This window comes from Phascolarctos cinereus, unplaced genomic scaffold (assembly GCF_003287225.1).
Source record: "Phascolarctos cinereus isolate Bilbo 61053 unplaced genomic scaffold, phaCin_HiC Scaffold_2;HRSCAF=192, whole genome shotgun sequence".
Taxonomy (NCBI): Eukaryota; Metazoa; Chordata; class Mammalia; order Diprotodontia; family Phascolarctidae; genus Phascolarctos; species Phascolarctos cinereus.
Window position 1 is genome coordinate 114822712 of NW_027555625.1, and position 26218 is coordinate 114848929.

At 36.1% G+C, this 26218-nt stretch overlaps 2 protein-coding genes across 5 annotated transcripts in view; one reads left to right on the forward strand and one right to left on the reverse strand.

Moving 5' to 3' along the window:
- Nucleotides 1-4544, forward strand: part of CEP68 (centrosomal protein 68) — a 44126-nt gene extending 39582 nt beyond the window's left edge. For all 3 annotated transcript variants that reach the window (XM_020985426.2, XM_020985428.2, XM_020985427.2), the window contains exon 7: nt 1154-4544. The gene's annotated coding sequence lies outside the window, so the exon portion shown is untranslated. The remainder of the gene's footprint in view (nt 1-1153) is intronic.
- The window catches only part of RAB1A (RAB1A, member RAS oncogene family), a 42002-nt gene continuing 20164 nt past the window's right edge, over nt 4381-26218 (reverse strand). For both annotated transcript variants that reach the window (XM_020985433.2, XM_020985434.2), the window contains exons 2-6: nt 20297-20369; nt 12606-12701; nt 11286-11381; nt 6772-6903; nt 4381-6313 (exon numbers count right to left, since the gene is read on the reverse strand). In XM_020985433.2, the coding sequence (XP_020841092.1) occupies nt 6116-6313; nt 6772-6903; nt 11286-11381; nt 12606-12701; nt 20297-20369 (595 nt within the window). In that variant the 3' untranslated portion in view covers nt 4381-6115. The remainder of the gene's footprint in view (nt 6314-6771; nt 6904-11285; nt 11382-12605; nt 12702-20296; nt 20370-26218) is intronic.

A 26218-nucleotide genomic window follows, 5' to 3' on the forward strand; every position in this document is an offset into this window, starting at 1 on the left:
GCCTGGGACAGCAAGAGCTTAAGTGACTTATCCACATGGTTGTAGAGCCAGTGTGTCCGGGAGCAGGGCTGGAACCCTTGTCTTTATTTTCCTGACTCTAAGGCTGGCCCTCTGTCCTCTGTTGTTATAATCATGGATAGCAGTCAGCTCACTAGTGACTATTTTCTTGAAATGAATCATTTCTATTAGCTTAGAGAAAGATAACCTAATAGTACATCTCTGCAGCAGTACTAATTGAGAAGCAAGGTTACTGTTTTGTCTCCCCTAACCCACAAAAGGGTACCAGTCTTTGTCTTCTCTGAAACCTCCAGTTTTTCCCATTAGCATTTTAAGAAACTTTAAACAAATTTAACCCCAGTATCTTTTCTCTGTGCCATAGCTAACTAACCCCTTATAACCAGTAGGGGCTCAGTGTCTCAAGTTTTATTCTCTCCTGCCTCCCACTCAGGCTCTGATGAACCTGTTTTCCATCCCAGTCCTCCTACCCTGACTTTAAAAAAGGAAGTAAGGGGGTAGTTTCTCCATGCTTTTTAAGAAGAAGAAACAATTCCATCTTTTGATCTGTGCGGAAAGGTGAGGTAACTGGTAAGGAATGGCAGGAGCACACACCGGCCAAGTGGTCGCCACCATCCAGAGACTGTCCACGGTGTTGCTCGTCCCTGCTATCTCAGGATGAGGCTGCTGGTACCATCTTTCAATTCAACAGAGAAGACAACTGTCCTCAGCAAGAAAACTAGAGGCATTCTCTTCCAGAATGGTCCCTCTGGTGAACCAGATACTCCTCTTGTCCCCGTGTCAAAGAAGCAGTCTGTGCAAGAGTTCATGCCGTGTATTCATAGTATGGCTTAAGAAACATGAATTAGGAATCCCCAAATCACAGTTCCGGTACCAGCTCTGTCACTCTCTGTGCGTGACTTTAGGCAAGGCAGTTAAGTTAATCTCTTGGATCCTTAATTCCCTCATTGATAAAAACAAAAGGTAGGATGGTCCTTTAAGGTCTTTTCTTATTCTAAAATAAAGCTCTACTGTGCCTAAATTCCAACTACTAGAGTAAGTCACCCTGGCATGGCTAAGGATGCACATAATTCTTGAATTCTATTTTTCTTTGCTGGCCCATTCCTGCCTGTAACACATGGCCTCCTTTCTATTTCAGGTAACATCTCAAGCAGTGTTGGAATCTGCCAGCCCAAACCCGGTTGGAAAAAACAGGAATTTGCTGGAAGCCCAGCAAAAGTGATGACTTTTTGCCAGATCACACTGATGTAGCAGAGAACCACAGCACTGACCTGCTGGCTCTAAATGAATTTCTCGTGTGTGAAGTGGAAAGCTACTTGAATTATTATTGAAAAAAAAGAATCCTCTAATGAGAACCCATAAAAGGGAAAAGCAGATGCCTTCCAGACAAAGGTTTTTCTCAAATGGTGCTTCCAGCGACTCTGGGGATTGACAAGCCACTCAGCTTCTTAGTTCTTAATAGAAAATAGTGTAAGTGATGAGTTTGTCCCCTTAAAAATGAATGGCAACAGTGCTCATAGCCAGACAGTTGTCTCAGGAACCTTTTTGTGTTATCTGTTTTAAGTGTCATAGGAAATATGACATTGAAAATACTTTGCCTCCGAACTGGAATTGGCCAGAGGCTTTTGATCTTTCCACAAAGAAACCTCATTTGGGAAAACCAGACCTTGTTTGGGAAACCTCATTTTGCATGTTTACAACAAGAAAGGCATTAACACTTGACCTGCGGATGAAAATGAATACAGCCCACTGAAAGGTTGAGGAGATAGTAACACTGGTTTTCTTGCTGAGGACAATTGTCTTCTCTGTTGAATTGAAAGATGGTACCTCAGTAAAAAACATTAAATGCCTGTTACTGAAGGCACTTTAGATTCTTCATCCCTTGGGTAACTTAACAGTATTCCTCAAAGTTTAGGTTGTAAGTGTACCTCTACCCTTAGCAAAAGCACTAGAAAAAGGAGGAGTCTCCTTACCACCTTAAAGTGGAAGTGTAATTTAACCAATTAAATAATTCTATACCTTTTTAGAACAGTGACGCTAACTATCAGCCTGCAGAAAACTCCATTTTCACAAACTGAATTCTCTCAGGTCATGAATAAACGAGGATAGAAGAGGAAAGCAGGTAGAATATAAAAATCCTAATAACTAAGAATTGAGAAAAGGGTGTTTGGTAGTGGAGTATTAGGAAAAAAGCCCTTAGGGGTTTTGGGGAATACTTTTAGATTTGAATATGTTGCTTTATAAAGAAAAACCTGTTACATTTATGAAGGATGGGATAGGTCGGCTGTAGATTTAATTGTTTTCTGAGGTTAACCATGAGGTATGTGAGGTACACATTTCTAAACATTCAACTCTAGCCAAAGAAAATTGCAAGCCCCATTGCAGTGGTATAAAACCTCCTTGAAGCTAGATTATAGTAATGTTCTGGGATATACAAAATATAAATTGCTTACCTATATGATCTAGCCAGTTCCAGCCGTTTCAAATTGTTGGTCATGCATTACAAAGAGGTAATTCCTGCCTAGTCTGTTACAGGGAATTCTCAGATGGTAAAATGTTTATGGGGAGGAAATAATCCTCTAAGACGTAAGACCAGTTAAAACACAAAATGAAATCTCTCCACATGTATTATTAAATTAATAACATACACTATAAAGTAACAGAAGGCTAGAGTAAGGATGACTCTGGTTCAAGTTCTGTTCCAGACAATCCGTGACTTTGATCCTGGGCAGTTGTGACCTAAATCTTTCACTGCCCTGCCCTTCCCTTCAGGCACATTTGGACTGATTTTAAAGTAGGAATCTGTACGTGTGTCAGCTGTATCAGAACATCCTGTAGAAAGAAACTACTCAGTACCATATAACAAGTGACAGCAGAAAATGGGAATTCTACACTCATGGTGCCTCCTGAAATTTAGTACGAGATTTACAGAACTTATAAAAGGAAGTTCCACAGAACATTGTTGGGAGAGACCCTTTTTCTGTCAGTGACACTCCAATTCTCTACATCATACAAAAGATTTTTTAAGCTATTAACATTAACATTCAAATCCTTTTTCCAGAGAGTAGCAAAACACTACAGTATCTGTGGAAGTTACTTTATAGCTGGCTGAGAACGCCAGTAGCCAAGTCGATAGCCACTTGCGGGGGGGGGGGGGGAGACAATCAGGGTTAAGTGACTTGACCAGGGTCACACAAGCTACGGTTTCAAATGTCTGAGGGCAGATTTGAACTCAGGTTCTCCTGACTCCAAGGCTGGAGGCTCTATCTACTGCACCACATAACTGGCCCCTATAACCACTGTTCTTTAGGCACTGTTTTAAGAAAAAGAAAATAATTTTGGCTTAGCAGTCATTCAGTAATGTTAAAAAGTAGACCAATCTAAGAACTTTGGGGAGAAAATAGGTTTTATCACTGAAGTTAAATCTACCTGGGCAAAAGTTCCTGAAATCAAGACAGATAGAAAATGTTGTCATGCATCACAAACTCTTGAAAACAAGTTTTGTTAAATCCCATTTCCTCATGAGAAATACCTTAGTGTTCCTCTGTAAACCTCAAACAGGCATAACCTAGAATGGTAGAAGGAACACTGGACTAAGTCAGGAGAGTCTTCTGTTCTACAGGTGACTAGCTGTATGACCATGTGCAGGTGAACTTTTCTATGAGCCTCTCATCTAGAAATTAAAGATGTTAACGTACAGTTACTGTGAGTGGATTTCTGAAAGCACTTGCCAAGCATAAAGCAGTACAAAAATGTTAAGTCTTTTACTAAACATATAAAGTCAACATTACTGCTAATAAATGAAATTTCAACACAAAAGTCAGAGTAAGAATGGCTTCCACCTCACAACGATCCGAATTTTCTTCAAAGAACTGTTTCTGAACTGTAGTTTATAATCCCCAACATCTAACCACAATAAAGCCCATAGCCCCACATTAAATAACTTCTTTCTAAAGATGAGGGCAGAAGGCAATGCTTTTCCCCATTTAAAGGCTCACCCCCAAACAGGCATAATGAAGGGCAACATGATTTTCCTTGTCTTGAATGTCCTGGGGAATGTATCAAGATTTTCCAGATTATTTAGTAAGCATGTAAATCTCATGGAAATTTTGCTAGTGCATCAAGAATAATGGCTTGAGCAACCTAATTATTGTATGTAATCAAATTCTGCTTCAGAATCCCAAGTTTGTGTTTTATTCAGTTATTTTTCAAGTGTTTCTGAAAGTTGTGTTTTATACTGTTTTAAGGCAAATATAGCTATTTGAAGGTGTTTTTTCAAATTACCCAAGTACTGTCTGTGAGTTTTCAGGAACTGATCAGTTGCCTTATGTAGTATGAACAGATTCTCAATAAGCACATCTAAAATACAAAGTAAACTATGATTTTATTGTGAAATTCTCATAGATGGAAAATTCAATTGTATATTTATTCTGTTCATTCATTTTACAATAATCTTACCCACTTATTTTTGTACCATGTATTACGATTGCCTGTTTAGTGAAAATAAAATAAAAAATATTTTAAGGGTTGCTCTTACTTGTATTTTAACCCCTGAATTAAGTTTAAAGACTTCACCATAGGATGTGTTTGTGTACAGTGTTTTGGCTATTGTAGCATATATTTAAACAAACAATAAGGGGAAAATCTTCAATTAAAGTGTTTAGGGGAAAACAAAGACTCAGAATCCAACTCAAAAAAACCCAAGATCTTCTTGAGACTTACATTTTCATGTGGGTGCAAAAATCCACCCAGGCAAATAATTTCCTTTTATCATTTCCACCCAGCCACAAGTGGTTTTAACTCATTTTTAGGGGTATCATTTTTCAGGTAAGGGTTATCAAGTGTGAGAAAACCTATTCCCAAGCTTCTTCAATGTTTTAACTTTTCCCCCAACACAAGTCATATAGCTACAGTTTATGGAGGGCAGAATAATTATTGAAGATAGTACGCTAAACTTATTTAATAAAGTTGAAACGGTATTGATTCAGAATATGGAAGTAACAGTATATAAAAAAAGCACATACTGGCTAAATTACATCAGCTTGAATTGTTAGTCTGATCATTCACAAGTTAGGAAAAAGATACAATTTTCCATCTCTACTACAGATGAATTAACAAAAAGCATTTCTAAATAAAGCCATTTTAAAATGGTTCTAAAGATCAGAGATAATTGACTAAATATTGTACATTCAAAATGTACTTGATTTCCATAAATACCACTTTAATCTCCCTCCAAACCAAATTTGCTAAATCCCTGTACAGTATACATGCCTGCACTGTTGCATCATTTATCAGGTATATTAGCTGGGAAGCATTGTTGTTGCTATTCTAAAATAGGTCTAAAGTGCCCTGGTTGAACATAAATGGCTATGTTTTGAGCACAATGCAAGCCTATATTTCCCCTTAACCATAAGAATTAAGACAATACTTATCACCATACAGTTTGATATTACTTCCAATAAGTACAATATTTATTAAACATTTCTTCAGTTGTTTGTTACATATTGTGCAACAAATTACAATATCCTGCAGCCACAAATTATATGCAGAGTATGAAGAAACTAGTAATCAGATAGTGTAATCTTTCCATTTATAACTCTACAAGAAAGAACTAGCAAATCAGATCTTACATATAACATCTCACTAAACTTTTATGCATGGAAAGTGACAGACACTGTTGTGCTGTTTGATACAAAATGGCTGAACTTCATCTTCAGAAGACTAAACCCGACATCTAAACATGCCAATATAAACATCAAAACAAAATATATTCTAACCAACCACGGGAAACAGTCTGGAATCAGGAAAGCAACAAGGATTACACACATTATTTTATAAACCAGCACACAAAGGTTTAAAACAGTTCTGAAAATGAAGTTAGCTGTCTTGAGTCAAGGGAATAAAAAAAAAGTCAGTATTGACCATTCGCAATCTCTGACCTTTGTGGAGACGGTAAGAATCTGTTGTAGTGCAGCTACATACAGTACAATTCAGGCAATTTTGTTTTTTTTGTGTGGTTTTGTTTTTGTTTTTGTTTTTTTTTTTTCACTTGGGTTCAGATTGCAAATTCATTGTTGTGAGAAAAGAAGGGAGGCAGATTTTAGCAGCAACCTCCACTAGACTGCTTGACTGGAGTGCTCTGAATTTTAACATTGGATTTCTCTGCACCCCCAGCTGTTGCTCCAGGGCCCATTCGCTTTTTAATCTCAGCCGCCATTGTCATGAAAGACTGTTCTACATTTGTTGCATTCTTTGCACTGGTTTCCAAAAATGGAATTCCAAGAGAATCTGCAAATTCCTAAGAATATAAAATATGACATGAATAAAGTTAGATCCACTCACCATATGCATTTGCATCTTTTAAGCAAAAACATAATAAAGTGTATTGGTAATAAACATTAAGCCTTTCCCCTTAGAAATCAATTGTTCTCCCTCTCATTTGCCTGAATTCTTTCCATTTTAAATCTCAACTCAAATGCCAACTCTTCCAGGAAGTCCTTCTTGATTCTACAGAGCAATTTGGTTTTGTACATGCATAATTCTGTATTTGAATTTAATATATTAGGTTAAATTCTCCAAGTTTTACTTTGATTCAAATGAACATTCCTTTAACAAGACTCAGCTTTTTGATTCAGAAAGATAGGACTACTTAAATAAGGAATAAGAGTAGATTTTTAGAAGTGAGAATAGTTCTTTTTCAAGCCTAAACTTGGGGGAAAAAATTATAACAAAATCTAAAGAATAAAACTGACATACCTTTGCTGTTGTGTAGTCTACTACTTTCTTCGTGGTCAGATCACATTTGTTCCCTACCAATAACTTGTTGACATTTTCACTGGCATAACGATCTATTTCCTGCAGCCACTGTTTTACATTATTGAAGGACTCCTATAAAAACAGACATTAAGACATATAGTCAAAATCAACTATTGGACATCAAATATTCGGTTTACCTATACTGTAAACCTTAGCATTATCTTTGTTTCTTCTCCTCCTTCACCCCTCAATTCTATCCTGGTTACCAAGTCTTACTGATATTAAAGTCTTTTTCAAATATTTCCTACTCTCTACTCTTTCTTTAACCCTACATACAAGCTTCACTGCTCTCCACCAATTCATCTCTTTTATACCACTGTCAGAATAATCTTCCTTATTAGGATCTAGTCAGTGAATACATCACCTCTTTCCACAAAAATTTTCAGTGGCTCCCTACTGCCTGCCTGCCTACCACATAAAGCTCAAACTCTTTGTCTGACATAATTTTTGACTGTTCCCCAAAATCTATTTTGCACAGCCTCCAAGCCTTTTTTCTATAATGGTTTCTAGGAATGAATTGATCTCCACCCCACTCCCACCCCCCATCCCTTGCCTAAATTCCTCACCATTTTAAATCTCAACTCAAATGCTAACTCTTCCAGGAAGTCTTCCCTGATTATACCATTTGGGAACAATCATCTTTAAGCTAGACTTTACAGAACAATATTTTTGTACATGCATCATTTTGTATTTGAGTTCTAGAACTATATATCCCCTACCAAGACATAAGCTCTATGAGGCAGGTGACCAGGTTATCTAAACCGAGGAGACAGTATCTCCTCTATAATCTAGTACAATGCTCTGCCAACAGAAGGTACTTAATATTTGTGGAGTAATAACAAAACGAATACATTAAGATGGAAGAATCTTCCCTCTTGTCCCCTGGAAAAGGGGGGGGGGGCAGGTGAATGGGTCAAGATAAAAAAAAAAGTAAGCAGAACCCAAAAAAATGTGTATAAGTTGCAAAGAAGATAATTTAGGTTCTACGTAAAGGAAAATTTCCTAAGAAAATGAAAGCTATCACTCTACAGGTAGAATGTGATGCCGGGGGGAGACAAGCATCTTTAATAACATTAACTCTGCAAGCAAAGGCTCCAAGGACCCTTGACAATGAAGTGAAGCCACAGAGAAGGGGTTCTTGTCCACATCATAGTTTGTATAAAGAGGTCCCTGAGGTCCCTCCCAATTCAGAGGTTCCAGGAAACAGATATAAACAAGAAAATATTCCTAAGTCTACACACCTCAACTGATAAAGTATCAGTATTAGGACTATCACAGGTGAATACTATATTTGGAAAAAGAGCTTAGAAAGAAAATGGTGTAGGACACAGAAAACTGGCCTTAGAGTCAGGAAGATTCATGTTCATTCTGTGCCTCTGACACATCCTAGGCTCTCCCTTCCTTCCTCTGGACATGTCACATAATTTCTCAGTGCCCCAGGCCAAGTCATCAGTGAGGTGAGTTTCAACAGGAAATTAGCAGAACAGATCCCATGTCCCTCCCTAGCTTAACATTAAACCTTAGCTAACGTAAATCTAATACAAAGCAAAGGATAAACCACAGCTAATGTAAATGTAATGAAAAGCAAAGGATTTTCTAACAGACAAGAGTATGGTACATTTATTATCCACCTAGTATAAGCAGTTCCAGAGCCATCTTAAGTTGTCCTGATCTATATCTGGCCTATATGAGATTTGCAAGATGAGGGGAGATCCTGACATAAGATACTGATGTGTACTATAAATTATTTTTACTAAGTATTACTTGATGTTTTCACAAAAGGTACTACAGAAGAATAAACACATTAACCTCAGAGGACTCCATGTCCTTTAATTTTCTGGATCTTCAAAATAAAAAACTTGCCGAAAAAGGAAGACAATTTACTTCCCTCACTGCACCAAATCTTAGAGATTAAAAAAGGACATTTTAAGAGAAGTGGCAAAACTTTTGGCCAGTCAAAAGGAAGACCTTTTCCACTCCTTCTGTTCATACCAGTAGGATTTTTACTAGTTTCTACTCCAAATGAATCTCATTGTTTCAGAAAATCATGCAGGATGACTGGTCTGAAGAGCAGAGATGATGATGATCATGATGATGATGATGATGACGACGACGACAATAATAATAACTAGCATTTATATAGTACCTAGCATGTGATAGGCACTACGCTAAGTGCTTTACAAATTATCTCATTTGATCTTCACAACCACTCTGGGATGTAGATCCCAAATTATCCCCATTTTACAGCTGAAGAAACTGAAGCAAACAACATTTAAGTGACTTGATGTCCAGAATTCTATCCACTGCCCCAGCTACATGCATGGCCACTGGGGGGGGGGGGTAACGCATGCAAGGGCTGTCAGGGAGGGAAGGGCCAATCATGTGGATGAGGGCAAAGAATTACCAATGGACAGTTAATGGTGCTCTACTGGAATACACATAGCATCAAAAGCACCAGAAGTAGGGTCTCCAAGGAAGATATATTGGAAGGCAGAGGAGGGAGGGCGACAGAGGGAGAGAGACAGACACACCGACAGACAGACAGACAGACAGACAGACACACACACACACACACACACATACACACACACACACACACGAAATCATACATCTATAATAATTAAAATAGCTAACATTTAAACAGTACTTACTATGTGCCAACAATGGTGCTACACACTTAACAATTATTATTTCATTTGATCCTCACAACAATCTTGGGAGTAGGTGTTATTATTATGCCCATTTTACAGATGAGGAAACTGAGGCAGATGGTGGTTAAGTAAGTTGGAAAGGAACTCAAAAACCATATGGTCTAGACAGTTATTTTATAGGAAAAAGTTGTGATTTTTGTTACTTAAAGTACACACAGTGATGTGATCACAGATCCACTGAAACATCAATGTTATCTTTAATTACATCCTTATTGCAATTTTAGAAAATAACTCATTTCAATTTTACAGTTAAAGGAAAAATTATCAAAAACTCTGAATAAAATTCTAATTTAAATCTACCTTATTCTTGTTTTTTCAACAGAAAAATCCTTAATTGTAGGCTCTTGAAACAATAGGCCCTTTTAAACCAATCAATAAACATTTATTAAGGACCTACTATGTGCCAGGCACATTACCAAGTTCTGGGCTTAACTATACTAAATTTTAAATTATAATTTACCATCAAAAATCTGGGATTTTAACTAATTCTGGAAGACAATACCTGCCTAAATATAAAATCACTTAGAAGTGAAGCTTTATCACCCTTTTTTTTTGGTGACAAGTACTTCTTTGGTGCCTGAATTCTGTATATCCATAAATTTCTACTCCCAAACAAAACAGTTTCTTGATATGTGATTCTTTGTACTAACCTTTTGTCTTTAAACCAAGCCACTTTTGCAAATAGGAACTTATTAAATGTTTATCAAATTACTTAGGTGCTACTTTTCTTCCCCTCCAAATATTCTTTAGCCTCCCATATTCTTATCCCCTTTTTTCCAATATCAATTCCAATGCTTCAACTAGAAAAGACTTCAAATTTCATTTTTAACAACTTTATTGATCTGACTTTCGGTATGAAACACAGTAAAAAAAAAAATTTAACTCATTTCTCCTAAATTTTGTCAGTGACACTAAAACACAATAAAGCCCCTGGTTTACTGGATATTAGATGCTATCATGGTATCAGCAGGTATCAATCTCATTGTGAAATATAGCACTGCCCTCTAGAGATCAGCAGGACAAAAAGCAATCTGAAGACACCATTATTAATTAAGCCAATTAAAGCTAAGATTGGCCAAGAAGCAGTTTCAAAATCAAAACTGATGCTGGAACACAAGGGAGTCAAGAGAGAAGGGAAGTCTTTAAAGGAAAGATCTCTACTATGTTGATTATGTCCTTTTAAAAAACCCAACACTGGAGGCAGGTAGGTGGCGCACTGGATAGAGCACCAGCCCTGGATTCAGGAAGACCTGAGTTCAAATCCGACCTCAGACACATAACACTTACTAGCTGTGCGACCCTGGGCAAGAAAACCCCACTGCCTAGCCAAGAAAACAAAAAACCTCAACAGTGAACTTCCACTCCCTTAACCAAGTAATCTTGTCCTCTGAAGGTCAACTATCAAGCTCACTGTTGATGTGCTTGAGACGAGTGGAACGTATTAAAAACCTGGACTGTAAGAAGATGAGATAACCTGGTTTAGAAATGTGAAATTCAAAGACAAAACAACCACAAATGAATCATCCCTAAGTTGATCAAGTTAGGACATCCTGCTACAAATCTGCCTTTAACAACTATAAAAAATAAATCCTCAAAACACAGAATATTACATTTAAACTTCTCGTTTTGTTAAACACTTACAACAATGGTTTGACAACGGTTACATTTTAAAATAAAATGTCTGAATATGACCATTCTCCCAAAGTAAGCTTCTACTAAAGCAATAATTTCTGAAGGGCTCACCTGGTCTGTCACATCATACACTACTATGATGCCATGGGCTCCTCTGTAATAACTGGAAGTGATTGTTCGAAATCTCTCTTGGCCTGCTGTGTCCCACTGTTATTAAAACAAACAAACAAAAAACCCCCCACAAACTGTTGGATTAGATTGACTTTTAAAAACTCCTCAAATATATTAAGCGATATTTGCTTCAGACAATCAATGGTATAACTCAACTGCTAAAATACCTTAATGTTAAGATGAGAATGAATATAAATAGGATGGACACAGTTGTAATATGTAAGATCTTTAGTATTTTAAAACATTTCTCAAGATGATTTTGTTTTCCATATAAAACTACCTAAAAAGTACTTAGAGCCCATGAGATATCATCACATTCCCCCACCAGCCTACTTTCCAAGTTAAGACTATACCTGAACCTCAACAAACAAGTAGAAATTCATTTTAATCTTGCAAATCTCAAACAAAACAGAACACCTGTGTGTGTGTGTGTGTGTGTGTGTCTGTGCGTGCGCGTATGTGTGTGTGTGTAAAAATTGTCTATCAGACTAGGTAAAATTCCATTTGGAGGAAAAAAGTTGCCTTTTTTGATGGTCTTACTCAAAATTAGGGCAGACTTTGTAACTAAACTAACACCAAATGCTTCTTGAGGGCAGAGATAAGATCACATTAATCTATGTGTTTTTCTCTGTACCTAGCAGGCTACACTGTACACAAATCGGCCCTTAATCAAAAGTTATTGTTCATTATTTTTTTATTTGAGGGAATGAGGGAAAGGATAGTGGGTCTATCTTGTTGGGCCCCTAGGCCAGGCCCCACTATCTAACATCAGCATAGAAACTAACTGACCTGCTATTTCTGAATGGGGCCAGTCCAAACCTCTTTACACAGCTCAGTGGCCTCCATTCCTGGGAGCGGTGTCACCATACTGGTCACTAGACTTAGTGTGGAGACCCAATAGGCTCTAGTCCCTCGTAGCTCAGAACCGAGCTCCAGTGACCCAGTAGGGACTACAGCTATGCACCATCATGGCCAGCTCAATACACATTCAACACCTACTTCAAGTGAGTAAGGTACTGTATATTTTTTCTTGTTTTAATAGAAGATTCTGACTGAGAAAGCAATGTCAAACACAAGTCAATTCTTAATCCCAATCACTTGACTTTGCTGCTTGTTATGGCTACAGATTTCCAAAAGTTCATTTATAATTACTTAATTTTATTAAAATATATCTTATGCAGTAACAAAGCCTAGATCATTCATCATAAATTTATATTCTTACTAGTAAGATAATATTACAAGTCTTAAACAAATACTTACTATTTGAAGTTTAATTGTTTTTCCATCTAACTCTATGGTTCTTATTTTAAAATCCACACCGATTGTGCTGATGTAACTTTCTGTATACGTGTCATCCTGTGGGAACAAAAGAAAGATGAATTAGCAAAATTTAGCACATTTTATATGGTAAAGAAATAATGGCATATACAATCTTATTCACAGTTTCAGATTTTAGGGGAAGTTACATGATACAATAGAATGCTGGACATGGAGTTAGAAAGAGCTGAATTCAAATCCTGCCTCAGCTTCCTCAACTGCAAAATGGGATTAACAGAGCCTACCTCTTTGTTGTGAGGACTGGGTTATTGTGAGGATAAAATAATATTTGAAAGTAAAACTGCAAATAAACTACTATGTTATTTTATTATTTAGTTATTATTTTAGAATGCACATAATAAAGAGGCTAGTTTCTTCTGAGTCCTGTTTTAGTATTTACCTCACTGTCTTAAGACACTAAATAAAAATTTTTAAAAGAATATATCAAAAAAAAAAATATCTAGAAATTCTTCCATGTGGACTTTTTATTCCTTTCATTAGCAAGAAATATATTCTCACCATTTATTCCTTACTTGATGCTGAACTTTTAAAAAACTGATTTTGGTAATCACTTTTTAAAAGGAAGTCATTTCTTCATGCAAAATACACTAGCAAAAAATATAAAAAAAAGGAACTATGCAATATCCAACATATTTTTCCATGTGCCTAAAAAACTGATATTTATTTAGCCTTCAAGAGGAATGCCAACTTTTGTTAAGTAACTGATAAAATGCAAACTGAAGTTGAACATTTTTGTTCTCTTAATGAACTGTCTTAACAATTTAGATGAAAGGGCTGGTTTACAGAGTCAGTGGACAACTTCTGTGTAATATTTAAAAACACCCACTACATAAAACTTACACTTCAATTAATCATGATTTCATTACTGTACTATGAAAGCCGACCAACCTCTTGATGACTTAGTAAGTAGATCCTTTTAAAGGAGTTATTCTGGCCAAAAAATTGTGCCCCGCAGTCAACCTGGTAATAAGCCCCTCCAGACTTAGCCAGGCAAGTACTCAGGTGACAGACATACCACCACAGAACCTATATTATTTGGTGGGATCTGCCAGAGCATGGACTCCCTGGCATAGCTTTCGAGAATCCAGAATCACTGCTATGCCATAAAAAACAAGAGGATTTTAGTGGAAGATCTATTACATATAAAAGTTTTAAAGCAATTCCTCATAAGAAAGTTTAATCTCAACCTTTTTGTTCTTTTATCTTATATTAATTCTTCCAGATGAGTTATCCAAGCAAATAGATAACTGCTATCCAGGTAATTCTTAGGAAAGATAGAACTAAGGTAAAGTGTAGGCATACATACACCTTGAACAATTCACTGATTAGCAAAAAAACAAACAAAAAAAACCACCTCTACATGACAACACTGGGTAAAATAATGTTACCTGAATAGGCAGGGTTAGCAACATAAGTGCACTGAAAGCAGAACTGGAGGCCCTTTGACTTAGACAGGGTGGGGTAGATAGGAGATGATTAAAGACTGGGAGTTTGAACATGCTGGCTTTAGTCAAATGATCTAAAATTATTACATGGCAATTTGGGACACTATTGGTATTTGTTAAAATGTCTTAATGATGCTACTATAAAATAACAGGGGCAAGGTTATAGGCATAACCCCAGAGATGAGACTGAAAAAGGAAGCTAAACACTTCATAAGATGGTGAATCACAGTAGCTATGTTAACAAGCTCTAGACTTTAGCCATAACAAACACTCAGATGTTATTGCAGAAGAGAGCTGATAACCTGTATTAAACACCTTGGGTAGCTAAAGAAATGCTATTCTAGGAGACAGAAAGATCAGTTTCTAACAAAAACATAAATAAAAAGAGAGTAAGGACCCTAAAATTCTGCCACAACCACAATTTGGGAGTAGTGGTACTTGTAGAGAAAGAGAGCTTTATTTTTACTTTAGGGAGTGAAAAAAGCAAGCAGTTAGCTAAGTAAGCAATAGAATGGACTACTTCTAAAGGAACAAAAATGATCTACTCTTCATGTACAAAGAGCACGGAGTTGAAAGCTAAGTATCAAGCTTCCACTGGGGCCAACATATAGAAGGGGTATTATAAGTTACTTTCCTTGGTTGGGTGGATGACTAAAAATGCCTCATTGCATCAGAGGAGCATAGGTCATGACCTGTCCCAAGAAGACAAAATGAAGGATATTTGCAACTACTGTGGACTGAGATTGGCTATAATTCAAGTTTTATTTATAAAAGATCTGTATAGAACTTGTTTCATTATCTTAGTCACTATTAACTCAAGAATTACTCATTTATGCATAAGTATTTTGCTTGGCCTGATGCATATTTTTTAAATTAAATTTTATTTTTTCAAGTAGCAAAAATTCATCTCCACCCCCTCAAAAGCCAAAGAAAAACACAACCTGTTCACTGGCCACATCCAAGAGAAAATACATGTGTTTCATTCTAGTTTTGTTTATCACTTTTAAAATCGCTCTCTAAATCTTTTATCTCTCTATTAGGAAGCAGGTAGCCTATTTCATCGTTAGTCCCCTAGAATCATTGTTGGTCACTATGCTGATTGGGGTTCTCAAGTCTTCTAAAAGTTGGTCTTGACAATATTGTTGTTATTATATAAAATACCTGGTTTTGCTCATGTCACTCTGTATCAGTTTATACAAGTCTTTCCAGGTTTCTCTGAAATCCCCCTCCTTCCCACACACTTCATTATTTCTTATAGCACAACAGCATTTCATCCTATTTATATCCTGTAACCTGTTCAGCCATTCCTCAATTGACGGGCACTCCCTTAAGATTTCCATTCTTTGCTACCTAAAAAACAGCTATAAATATTTTTGTACATCTTTAGTTCGTCCTGCTATGACTAACTCCTCCCTTATTCTACATTCTCCCTCTCAATTCTCCCTTCTCACCTTTCCGTGTGGACTCAGGAAGTTCTGGGTTAAAATCTGGCCTCAGATACTTATTAGCTGGTATGACTTAGGAAAGTCAATTAACCTCTACCTCAGTTTCCTCAAATGTAAAATGGGGTTAATAACAGCACCAATACTGCAGGATTGTTGTGAGGATCAAATGAGATAACAAATGTAAATTGCTTGGCACACAGTAAGCACCAAATAAATGGTTCTTTCCTTCCTCCCTTCTACCAGTTCAAATGAGTGTTTCAAGTGTCAGTCACTCTCCCCACCCCTTCCTCCCTGTTTGTAATGACCTCTGTAAGTGCACCCTGATTATATGAGATAATTTAGGTTAGGGCACTTCTTTTTTTTTGGTGCCCATTCCCTTGGAGTATTCCTTTTCTTCTCTCTTTTCCATTCTTGTAAGAGCATCAAGACATAAGAGAACCCCTGCAGGCTTTCCATCTAATTAGATTTTCTCTGTGACTCCTCATGATAGGGTTCAGAGGGGACACATATATCATTTCCCCATGTATGAATGTAAGCAGTTTATACTGGTTTAATCCAGCATTTTTCATTCATGTTGACCTTTTTATAGTTTCTTTTAATTCCTATGTCTGAACTTCAAAGTTTCTACACAACTGGTATTTTCATCAAGAATGCCTGGAAATCCTTTATTATATCATTAAAAGTATATTTTTCTCCTGCAGGGGAATACTCAACTTTGCTGGCTGTGTTATTCATAGCTGTAAGTCAGGAATTTATGTCACCCTCGTCTTCTGAAATAACACATTCCAAGAGCTCTGCTCCTTTATAGTGCTAAATCTGCTAAATCATTTGGGATCCTTACAGGAGTTTCTTGGTACTGGAATTCTTTCATTCTGGCTGCTTGCAATATTTTTTCTTTGACCTGAAAACTCTGGATCCTGGCTATGATCCTGGAAGTTCTCTTTCTGGAGTTTCATTTAGGAGGTGACCAGTGGATTCTTCCTCTTTCTACTTTTGCCCTCTTGTTCTAAGGGACTGGTTTTTTATATTTCTTGATCATGGTGTTCAGGTAATCCAGTGATTCTTAAAATTTTTTCTCCTTGATCTGTTTTTGAGGTCAGTTATTATTGCTATTGAATACCTTATGTTTCCTTCTTTTTTCCCCCCAGTCTTTTGACTTTTAAGATTTCTTATTACCTCATGAAGTCACTGGCTTTTATTAGACCCATTCTAATTTTCAGGCAATTTGCTGCTTAAGCAAGATTTTTATGTTATTGCCACAAGCTGTTAATTCCCTTTCCAATTCTTTTTTTTCTACAGCTCTCATTTCTTTTCCAATTTCTTTCCTCTAGTGCTTTCTTTCATTGACTAAAAACATGTTTAGGTTTGTTTATGTGTGTGTGTGTGTGTGTGTGTGTGTGTGTGTGTGTGTGTGTGTGTGTGTATAAAATAATTTTTGGGGGGGGCCATTGGGGTTAAGTGACTTGCCCAGGGCCACACAGCTAATGTCAAGTGTTTGGTCTGAGGCCAGATTTGAACTCAGGTCCTCCTGACTTCAGGGCCAGTGCTCTATCCACTGTGCCATCTAGCTGCCCCCTTTTTTAAAACTCTTGCTTCAAAACTCTTCCAGGGATTCTAGTTGAATTTCTGTTCACACTTGGTTTTGCTTGTAGATGTTTTAGGGTCGTTCTCTTCTTCTAGGTTTGTGTCTTGAGCACGTGTCACCACAAAAGCTTTTCACAATGGGATTTTTTTTTGATTGCTTATTTTTCCAATCTACTAACTTCAGACTTAATGTCAGGGCTAAGCTTGGTGCAATTCTGGAGGGAAGATCTGGGCTGGGCCTCTTACTGGGTTCTTAAGGGTATGGAACATTACTTTATTTCAGGCTCTGAGACAGCTCAAGCAGGGACATGTGAAAATTGAAATATCTGAAATTGTGAATTTCAGTTAAATATGTGTTGTACATTTGTGATGTCTCATCTGCTTGGTAGAGGACTGACTCATTCTATTAGTGATAGATAAGAGGGAATTATTTGATAACTGGATTTTATAAAAAAAATCTTACATACAACTCATACAACCAACGTGGTGTGATCAGAACAAAGCATGATCCTTACCCCTCTAATCTGAGCTCTGCATGATTCTCATACGTGGGGGTTGGATCAAAGCAATAGTCACTGAGTACAGTCACTATCACCTAGCTGGATAGCTGTATTGGTTCAGAGTGAGACAACTATAAACTCACCTTTGGTCTGGAATTCCTGTCCCAGTTACTCCTCAGCAGGTTTCAGATTGGGCTAGAAGTTGGAATTGAAATCATCTTTTACTCCTGAGGTCAGTCGTAACTGCTGCTGCTTGCTTCTGAACTTGTTTCTTAATCAAACAGAGTCTAAGGCTCACAAAGACTCCAAACCCTGGAACACCAGCCCTAGGCAAAGGTCTCCTCAGCCCACCCTAGATCTGTGACCTGGAACTGGGTAGTGACTGACAAAGCTGCCAGAGAGATCCCTGTTACCACATCCTGCATAAGGTTACTGAGTCCTAGTACAGGTCTAGGACCTCCTCTTGCCCTGGTGCACAGTCTTTCCCTGCACTGGAATGTGTACTCCTAGGCACACCCCCATCCCTAGTGTCCACTTTCTATCTCCCCGTGCCAACGTGGGCTGGAAGAAAGGCTTCCTGTGACTTTTTCTTGGACTTCACCAGCAGGATTTGGTCTGGTGAGTTTTCTAGATCTGTTTAAAGGAGTTTTAGGGAGAAGTTTTCTATAATTCCTGCTACATCCTGGTTCTACCCTCCTAACATACATGATATCTAACTGAACCTGTTTCTTAAGTTAAATTTTCTCTGAATTGGTTCCTGTGATATTTCACATTTTTAATAACCTACTACTTTAGTCACTAATTTAAGCTGTCACTTGAATTTTAAAAAAAAATTCCAATTTCACTTTATTACAAGACCACCACATACAAAAAAAAAGCTTACAATTTAAGCTCTATCACCAATAGTGCCAAGTTTCAGATTTTCTTTAGATTAAGTTTTTGATCAAGCTTAACCTTAATTTCACATCAGTACTGAAGTATTCTGACATAACAATTATGCATATGGCTGTTCTATACAGAAGTAAAGGTTTAGGTCTTTTATACATAGCTCCAAAATCTAATTTTATAAAAAGAATTCTGAATTTTTAATGTAGCAAATTCACTGAAGTATTAAGCCTTACCTGGACACAGATCTATAATGTAAGAATAGAAGGATTTTTTTTTAAACTAAGATTCCACTGAAACAGGATACATAAGCTTACTTATGTTTATAGTATAGAGTTTTTTCCTTGGAAGTCAGTCAGTCAACAAGCATAAAGAAGGGATTTGTTTTTTAAAGTAATACTGCTGATGATCATTACATTAATTATCTTAAGGGGTAGAAGTTGTTTCCTGAATACTTAAACTATTTGTCAAAGGTCAGTAATAGAACCTGCACTGAGAGAGCAGATGTGAATGTTAAGACCTTAACTTATTCTTTAATTCACTAGCTAAAGGCCCAAGAAAAAAGTAAAACCGGGGAGTGGTAGATAAAATAGCACAAAGAAGATTCTCAATATTTTCTATCCGTATAAGCTATTATGTGCATGTCCAGTTCAGCAGTTAGAACACAATGCCATTGTCAGGCTAAGATGGTACCAGCCCCTGTTCTTTCTTTCACTCTAATAGTGATGAGTTGTATGTAAGATTCTTTATAAAATCCAGATATCATATAATTCCCTCTTATCTATCACTAATAGAATGAGTCAGTCCTCCATCAAGCAGATCAGACATCACAGATGTACAACACATATTTAACTGAAATTCACAATCTCAGATATTTTGATTTCATTAAGGAAAAAAAAACAATTCTTACTGCACATACACCAACATATTTGAAGTGGTACGTTCTTGCTCATTACCAATGAAGTAGTATTTTTAAAGAGCACTTAGCACAATGCCTGGTATACAGGGGGTGTTGTATAAACGCTTATTCCTTCTCTCCTTTGTGCAGTAGCAAAGAACTGGAAACAAAGTAGCTGTCCATTCAATTGGAGAATGGCTAAACAAATTGTGGTGAATGTAATGGAATATTACTGTGCTTGCTATAATAAACAACAAACATAATAATACAGAGAAACATGGAAAGGCATGAACTGATGTAAAGTAAGCAGAACTAGGAAAACAACATCCACAATATCTAACAATGTAAAGAAACAGCAACTTAAAAAACAGCCAGAACTGAATGCCACAAAGTTATAAAGTACAAGCTTGACCCACGAGTTATGAGAAGAAATCTCCCCTCCTCCTTGCTCCTTTACAAATATCAGGGTTCATGAGTATGGAATACTACATATAATGTCATTGTTTAAAGGGTGTTGATCAGTTTTGCTCAATTTTTTTTCCCTCTTCTCTCCCCCCAACCCCCCGCCTAAAGAATATGTTTTGCAGAATGGCTTTCTGTGAGAAGGGGCAAGAATACAAGGGGAAATCTAAGCAATGAAAAAACAAAAAAAACCTTTGTAAAAAAAAAAAACCACAAGAAAAGCCCACTTCTGTGTTTGGCAATAAAGAGAACAAAAACCTTCACAAGCAAATTTCACAAAAGAATCTCTTCCAAACAAAAACTGCCTAAGCAACTACTTATATAAACATGACTGCCAAGAAAAATATGTAAGTATTATTAATTAAAAAGCAATCTTGTTTCAGACTTTACTTACTGCAAACCTAAGGAGAAGGCAAGATTTCCCAACACCGGAATCTCCAATCAGCAGTAACTTGAATAAATAATCACTGCAAGACACAAAAAAGGAAATATATTAAACATACTTCATAAGTTCAAAAAGGGCAGGCTAAGAACACAATTTTCAAGCGTTGGCAGACCAGAGCTCTTAAAATGCTTTCTATGTATGGTTTAGCAACAATAAACATCACACAAAGAAGCAGGAGCTCTTTTAATACAGAAATCTGTGTCTGTGATAAGCAACCATTTTCCTAATTCCGGAGTTCAGTAACCACCTATTTCCAGGCAAAAATTTAAAAGAAACCTGCAAGTAACTCTTGCCAATAAATGAACTGTCTACTCCCCCTTGAAAGTTCATAATCAGTTACTTTACTGTAGTATTCACAAGGGAGTTTTCTAGAAGTTTTTTCCGTGTGCGAGATGCAAATGTTTAATTTCTGAAAGCTAATACTATAAACATTCAAGCCTAGAATTATGGTGAAGTCAAAAGCTACTTATACATACACAAATCTTGACCAAATATTCTAGGCCTAAAAATGATACCAAGAACACAGCACATCAGTTTCGCCTATACTTACTCTCATTAATGCTTAGACTAGCTCAAGCAATCCTTTTATCTAACAAATAAAAATAATCTCCAGGGTCTTAGGAATGAGAAGAATAGAAAAGGAAGGCAAGAGAGCTATTCAGGCTTAATAGGGAACAACTAACAAACTGAATTTTTAAAGTTTCCACCAATGCATTTAGACCAAGCTTGTTACCCAGTTACCCTTTCCAATTCTAAATACATTTTATAAATGTCCAAGGCCAAAAAAGATGACAACAATTTGGACTCACAGCTCTATGAAAACAAGTCCTGATTTTAAAGAATATTTTTATTTTACCATACATTGGTCATTCAAGTTCAAAACTTTTACTTTTGATTAGTTTTAAGAAGACATATTTCAAGTGCGTATACCTTAAAGCAATATGTAAATGTCATCATTATGTACAGTAAGTCATACCATTTATTCAGTATTTTTTAACAGTTATCAAGGCACATTGTCACTATGACTTAATTTTAACTTATCTACCACCTCTTCCTAACTACACCTATCCCTGATCATGTATTTTCAAACTTCCTTGATGCTGCTAACCAACAAATCGCTGAATAATGTTATTTATGTTCTGCAGCCCCTTCCTCTGACTGGTGAATACCTCCTAGAGCTTCCATTTTAAGTATCCAATGCGGCTATATCTTCATTCCTCTCCTGGCTCCATTCCCAACACTAGATTTTCTCCACCATGACTCTAATAGTTACCTTATCTCATTCCCTCTTTGAGCTTCTTCTTCTGTGCCGTCTTCCCAATTAAAATGTAAGATCCATGAAGGCTCAAAGTGTGTTTGTATTCTCAGGGCTTAACACAGGGCTTGACACAAAGCAAACACTTTAAAAATGCTTACTTTATTCTGAAAGAACTATACTAAATCTATGTCTTAATTTGTCATTTTGCTCATATCCTCTCAGAAATCTTTTAATTTTGTGGTCACTTCTGGTGCAGTTTATTATGACTTTAACATAAGCATGGAAGGCATGCTTTAGAGCTGTTAAAGCTAAATTTTGATCTACCTGGACAAATGCTTTTTATGTAAATGAGAGACAGCAAGATCTTCTGTTCTCTGTACTGCAGCCAATTCTGTGCATGATAGTTTTCTATAGAAAAGTCTGTGAAAGTCCACCTAGTCCCTTCATATATTCTCATCAAGTATACCCTTAAGAAATAGTAGACAGAATCTCATCAGAAATATTTTATAGGGATGAGAAAGCAGGCATATGGAGTCCATTAGTCAGTGAGTCTAGTAATTCTTTCTAACCAATACCATTTCTACTTATTCTTACAGTACAATGGATACTGAGGTGATAAAAGTCGATATGCAAATTTTATTGTCTCTAGTGCAGAAATGCTGGTGATGTTTACTATCTTCTTTCCAGTTTCATATCTTGGTTTCCCGTCATTTGCTTTTCACTGTTTTAGGTTTGGGCTCAATATTTATTAACCCCACCATCCCCAAAAGCTATTTTCATGTGGCTGCATTTTTTTAAAATACTGAATTTAAAACATTCTGCTATCAGATATTTGGCTTTGTCAAGTAATGTTAGTAGTTAACAGAATTACTGCAGGTAGGTACACACAGATTAATTTTGGATATTTAGTAAAGAATAAAATATGAAACATGAAATATAAGCAGAGACTTTAATTATACTATTAATGAAAAAATAATCTTTTGTCATCTATCATTAGATTCTACTTGAGTAGAAAACTGTAGTTGAGCTATAGATCTTCTCTAGATAATTTCATTACCTTAAAGATTAACCCATAGAATAAGAAAAAAGAACAATGGATTTGGAGTCAAGGAATGTGTTTCCAATTGGGGTTCTGAGTCTTACTACTACACCTTTGTGATCTTGGACAAGATACCTAACACTACATACTGGATCTCAGTTTCCTCCAAATCATTTTTAAAGTCTCTTCCAGCTTTAAATGCTATGACCATACTTTGCTTACAAATAATTATACAGTGAAAAAAAAATCTCTCATGAAAGTCTATCATTTGAACATCAGCATTCCAACTACCACACAATCTATTCAAAGCCAGAAGACATCTTTAATTACTAAATTCTCTGTAGTTGCCAAATATACAGTTCCACATATCTAAGGTTCAGTTTTTAAAAAGTTAAAGTTAATTTTCTAAACATAATCATTACAAACAAGATGTGTAAGAGTGAGATCAAAGAATCTGCAGAGATAAGCTAGGCCCTGTAATAAGCTTCAAGAAAATTTTATTCTGTTCTAAACTCAATAGTAGTTTTATTAACACGAGACATGTAACAAAAGATAATGAAAACTGAACCTAGTCTACAAACTTCCAGTTCTACATAAACTACATAATCTGCCTGTAATCTACTGGCATAAATCTATCATCCTTTATCAGAATTATTTAATTTTGGATAAAATACATTACAAAAGATGCCCACAAACTTGGACAATGGCTTAAAAAATTATGGTGTGAATGTAACGTCAATGTTACTGCACTATAAGAAACAATCATTGAAGAATTTGGAGATGTAAAGTAAGAATTATACAAACTAATGTAGACAGAATCAATACACACGACTACAATGTAAATAGGAAGGAAGGGAGAGAAAGAAACAAAGAGAGGGAGAGAAAGAGAATTCTGTGTTTGTTCATGAAGAAGCAATGAAAAAATTCACCTCTGTCCTTTGGGGAAATGACTTGGAACAGTGGATATTACTGTCAGACTTGTGAACGAGCTGGTTGGCTTTGTCTCTCTGCTCCCTCCCTCCCCCTTTTTTGTTGCTGTTAAAAGGGAAGGCTCATCAGGTAGTAGAGAAAAAAGAAATTCAGAAATGAATGTAAAAGCAAAAGTTATTTTAAAAGTTTAATCTAAAATGAATTATGAGCCTCATAAAGATCATCACAGTGGAAAATGAAATAATAAAATACAAAAATAACTAGCAAAAGAAAATTCATAAGTCACGAATTCCAGTTTTTCCAGTAATTTTCTTTTAAATCTGAATTCACTTTTTCCCAAAAAATTCTCCTTTTTGAATATCAAAATTGTTTATTTTCTCTCTTTTTCAGAATAATTTTTATTTCTCAGCAATTACATGTAAAAAAGATTTTTAACATTTGTTGTTGTTTTTAAAGTTTTGAGTTCCAAATTCTATTCCTCCCCCCTCCCTGAGGGTTTGGTAAGCAACCTGACAGAAGTGTACAATCATGGGAAGGAGGCAAAGGGAGAAGGAAGGAAAAAATAGCATGCTTCCGTCTATATTCAGATGCCATCAGTTCTTTCTCTGGAGGTGGATAGCATTTTACAACATGGGTCCTTTGGGATTGTCTTGGATCATTATATTGCTAAGAATATCTAAGTCATTCACAGTTATTCATCACATAATACTGCTATTACTGTGTACAAATATTCTCCTGGTTCTGCTCACTTCCCTTTGTATCAGTTCATGTAAATTTTTCCAGGTTTTTGTAAAACCATCTTGCTTATCATTGCTTACAGCACAATAATATTCAATTACAATCATATACCACCAACTTGTTCAGCCATTCAGATAGATGGGCATCCCCTTGATTTCCAATTCTTTGCCACCACAAAAAGAGTTGCTATAAATATTTTTGTATAAATAAGTTCCTCCCCCTCCTTTTTAAATCTCTTTGAGATACAGACCTAGTCACGGTATTGGTGGATCAAAGGGTAGGCAGAGTTTGATTGTACTTTGGGCATAGTTCCAAATTGTTCTCCAGAACGGTTGGATTAGTTCACAATTCCAATAGTACACTAGTGTCCCAGTTTTCCCACATTCCCTCCAATATTATAATTTTACTTTTTTTTTATATTAGCCAATCTGATGGGTATGAGGTGGAACCTCAGAGTTGTTTTAATTTTCATTTCTCTAATCAACAGTGATTTAAAGCATTTTTCATATGGCTATAGATAGCTTTTATTTCTTTTATCTGAAAACTACCTGTTCATATCCTTTGACCATTTAAAAACTAGGGAATGATTTGCTGAATTCACTTTCAAATGTTTTGCTCAAGTAGAAGTACAGCAAAATGATTTATATTTCTATATAACAACATGCTGACCAAAGACCAAATAAATGCACAATCATAAGTTTAGTTTCTGAGACATGACTATTTCCAATTATTAATAAAAAGATAAAGACTGCATAAACTCTCCTGTCTGCTAATTCGTTTTATATCATAAAATACAGGTACAACTTGTCTTTTTATCAGGTTATATCTGTAAAACATCTGGGCAGAATATTACATTGTTATGGTAACTTCACATATTAAAAAAAACACCAACTTCCTATGTTAAGTACAAGAATAAACCATCCTATGACCCTATGTTATTTTAAGGGATGAACAACAGAAAGCTGGCCTTATATTAACATTTGACTTCCAACAGTTCTCTGGAAACTTATGTACAAGTTGCTGCCAACTCAGGAAAGGTAAAACAACAAAATAGCATGATTAGAGAAGTGATTTTTTAAAATACAAAGCTCTGTCCACCATTACATATTTTAGTGTCAACTCTACCATACATGCCTTAGAAAAAGGAAAGCAGCATGCAGAAAGCTGAACATAAGTTAATTTTGCTTGTTTTGTCTATAATATTCAAATTAACAGATTTAGAGAGGTTTTGTTTTTAATTTAATTTAAATTTTTAAAATTTAATTTAAATTTTAATTAATTTACCTCACCTAATATTAATCTTTCATACTTTTTTGGTCAAAATCTGTAAATTCATCAGTGCAGGGACACCCTCTAATCATGCAAGTTGGCAACTTGTCTGAAAAATTAACAAGTTTCAGAGTGCCTGAGGAACTGAGATTAAATAATTTCTCATGATGACAGCTATGTGTCAGAAGCAGATCTTGAAACCAGGTCCTCCCTAATTCTAAGGACAGCCTTCCAGTACACAATACTGTTTATCAATCTTCTACTGAAGTAGATAAATCATGGTTCCCAGGTGATCCTAGATCTTAAAAAGCTATGCAGTGTGGAAGGAGCTTTAAACAAGCTGTAGCTTCAAGCACAGACCCAGCAATGGACTATTTCTGTGTTTTATGCACCAATGTAGATACCTTTGAAGAAATTTATCGCCAAAATGATTACTAAATAGGTAATGAATTTTTCCAGTGATGATTCATTTAGAATGTCTCCAGAGGCATAAAGATTACAAAACCACAGATCATAAAGTTACTTAAAAACCCTAAAACCAAGATGACTTTTGACCAAATTCTAGAGTAGCAATGTAGATTTATTTTTATGTGTAAAGAAAAGTCAACTCTTCCATCAATTGTTTTTTATTTAAATA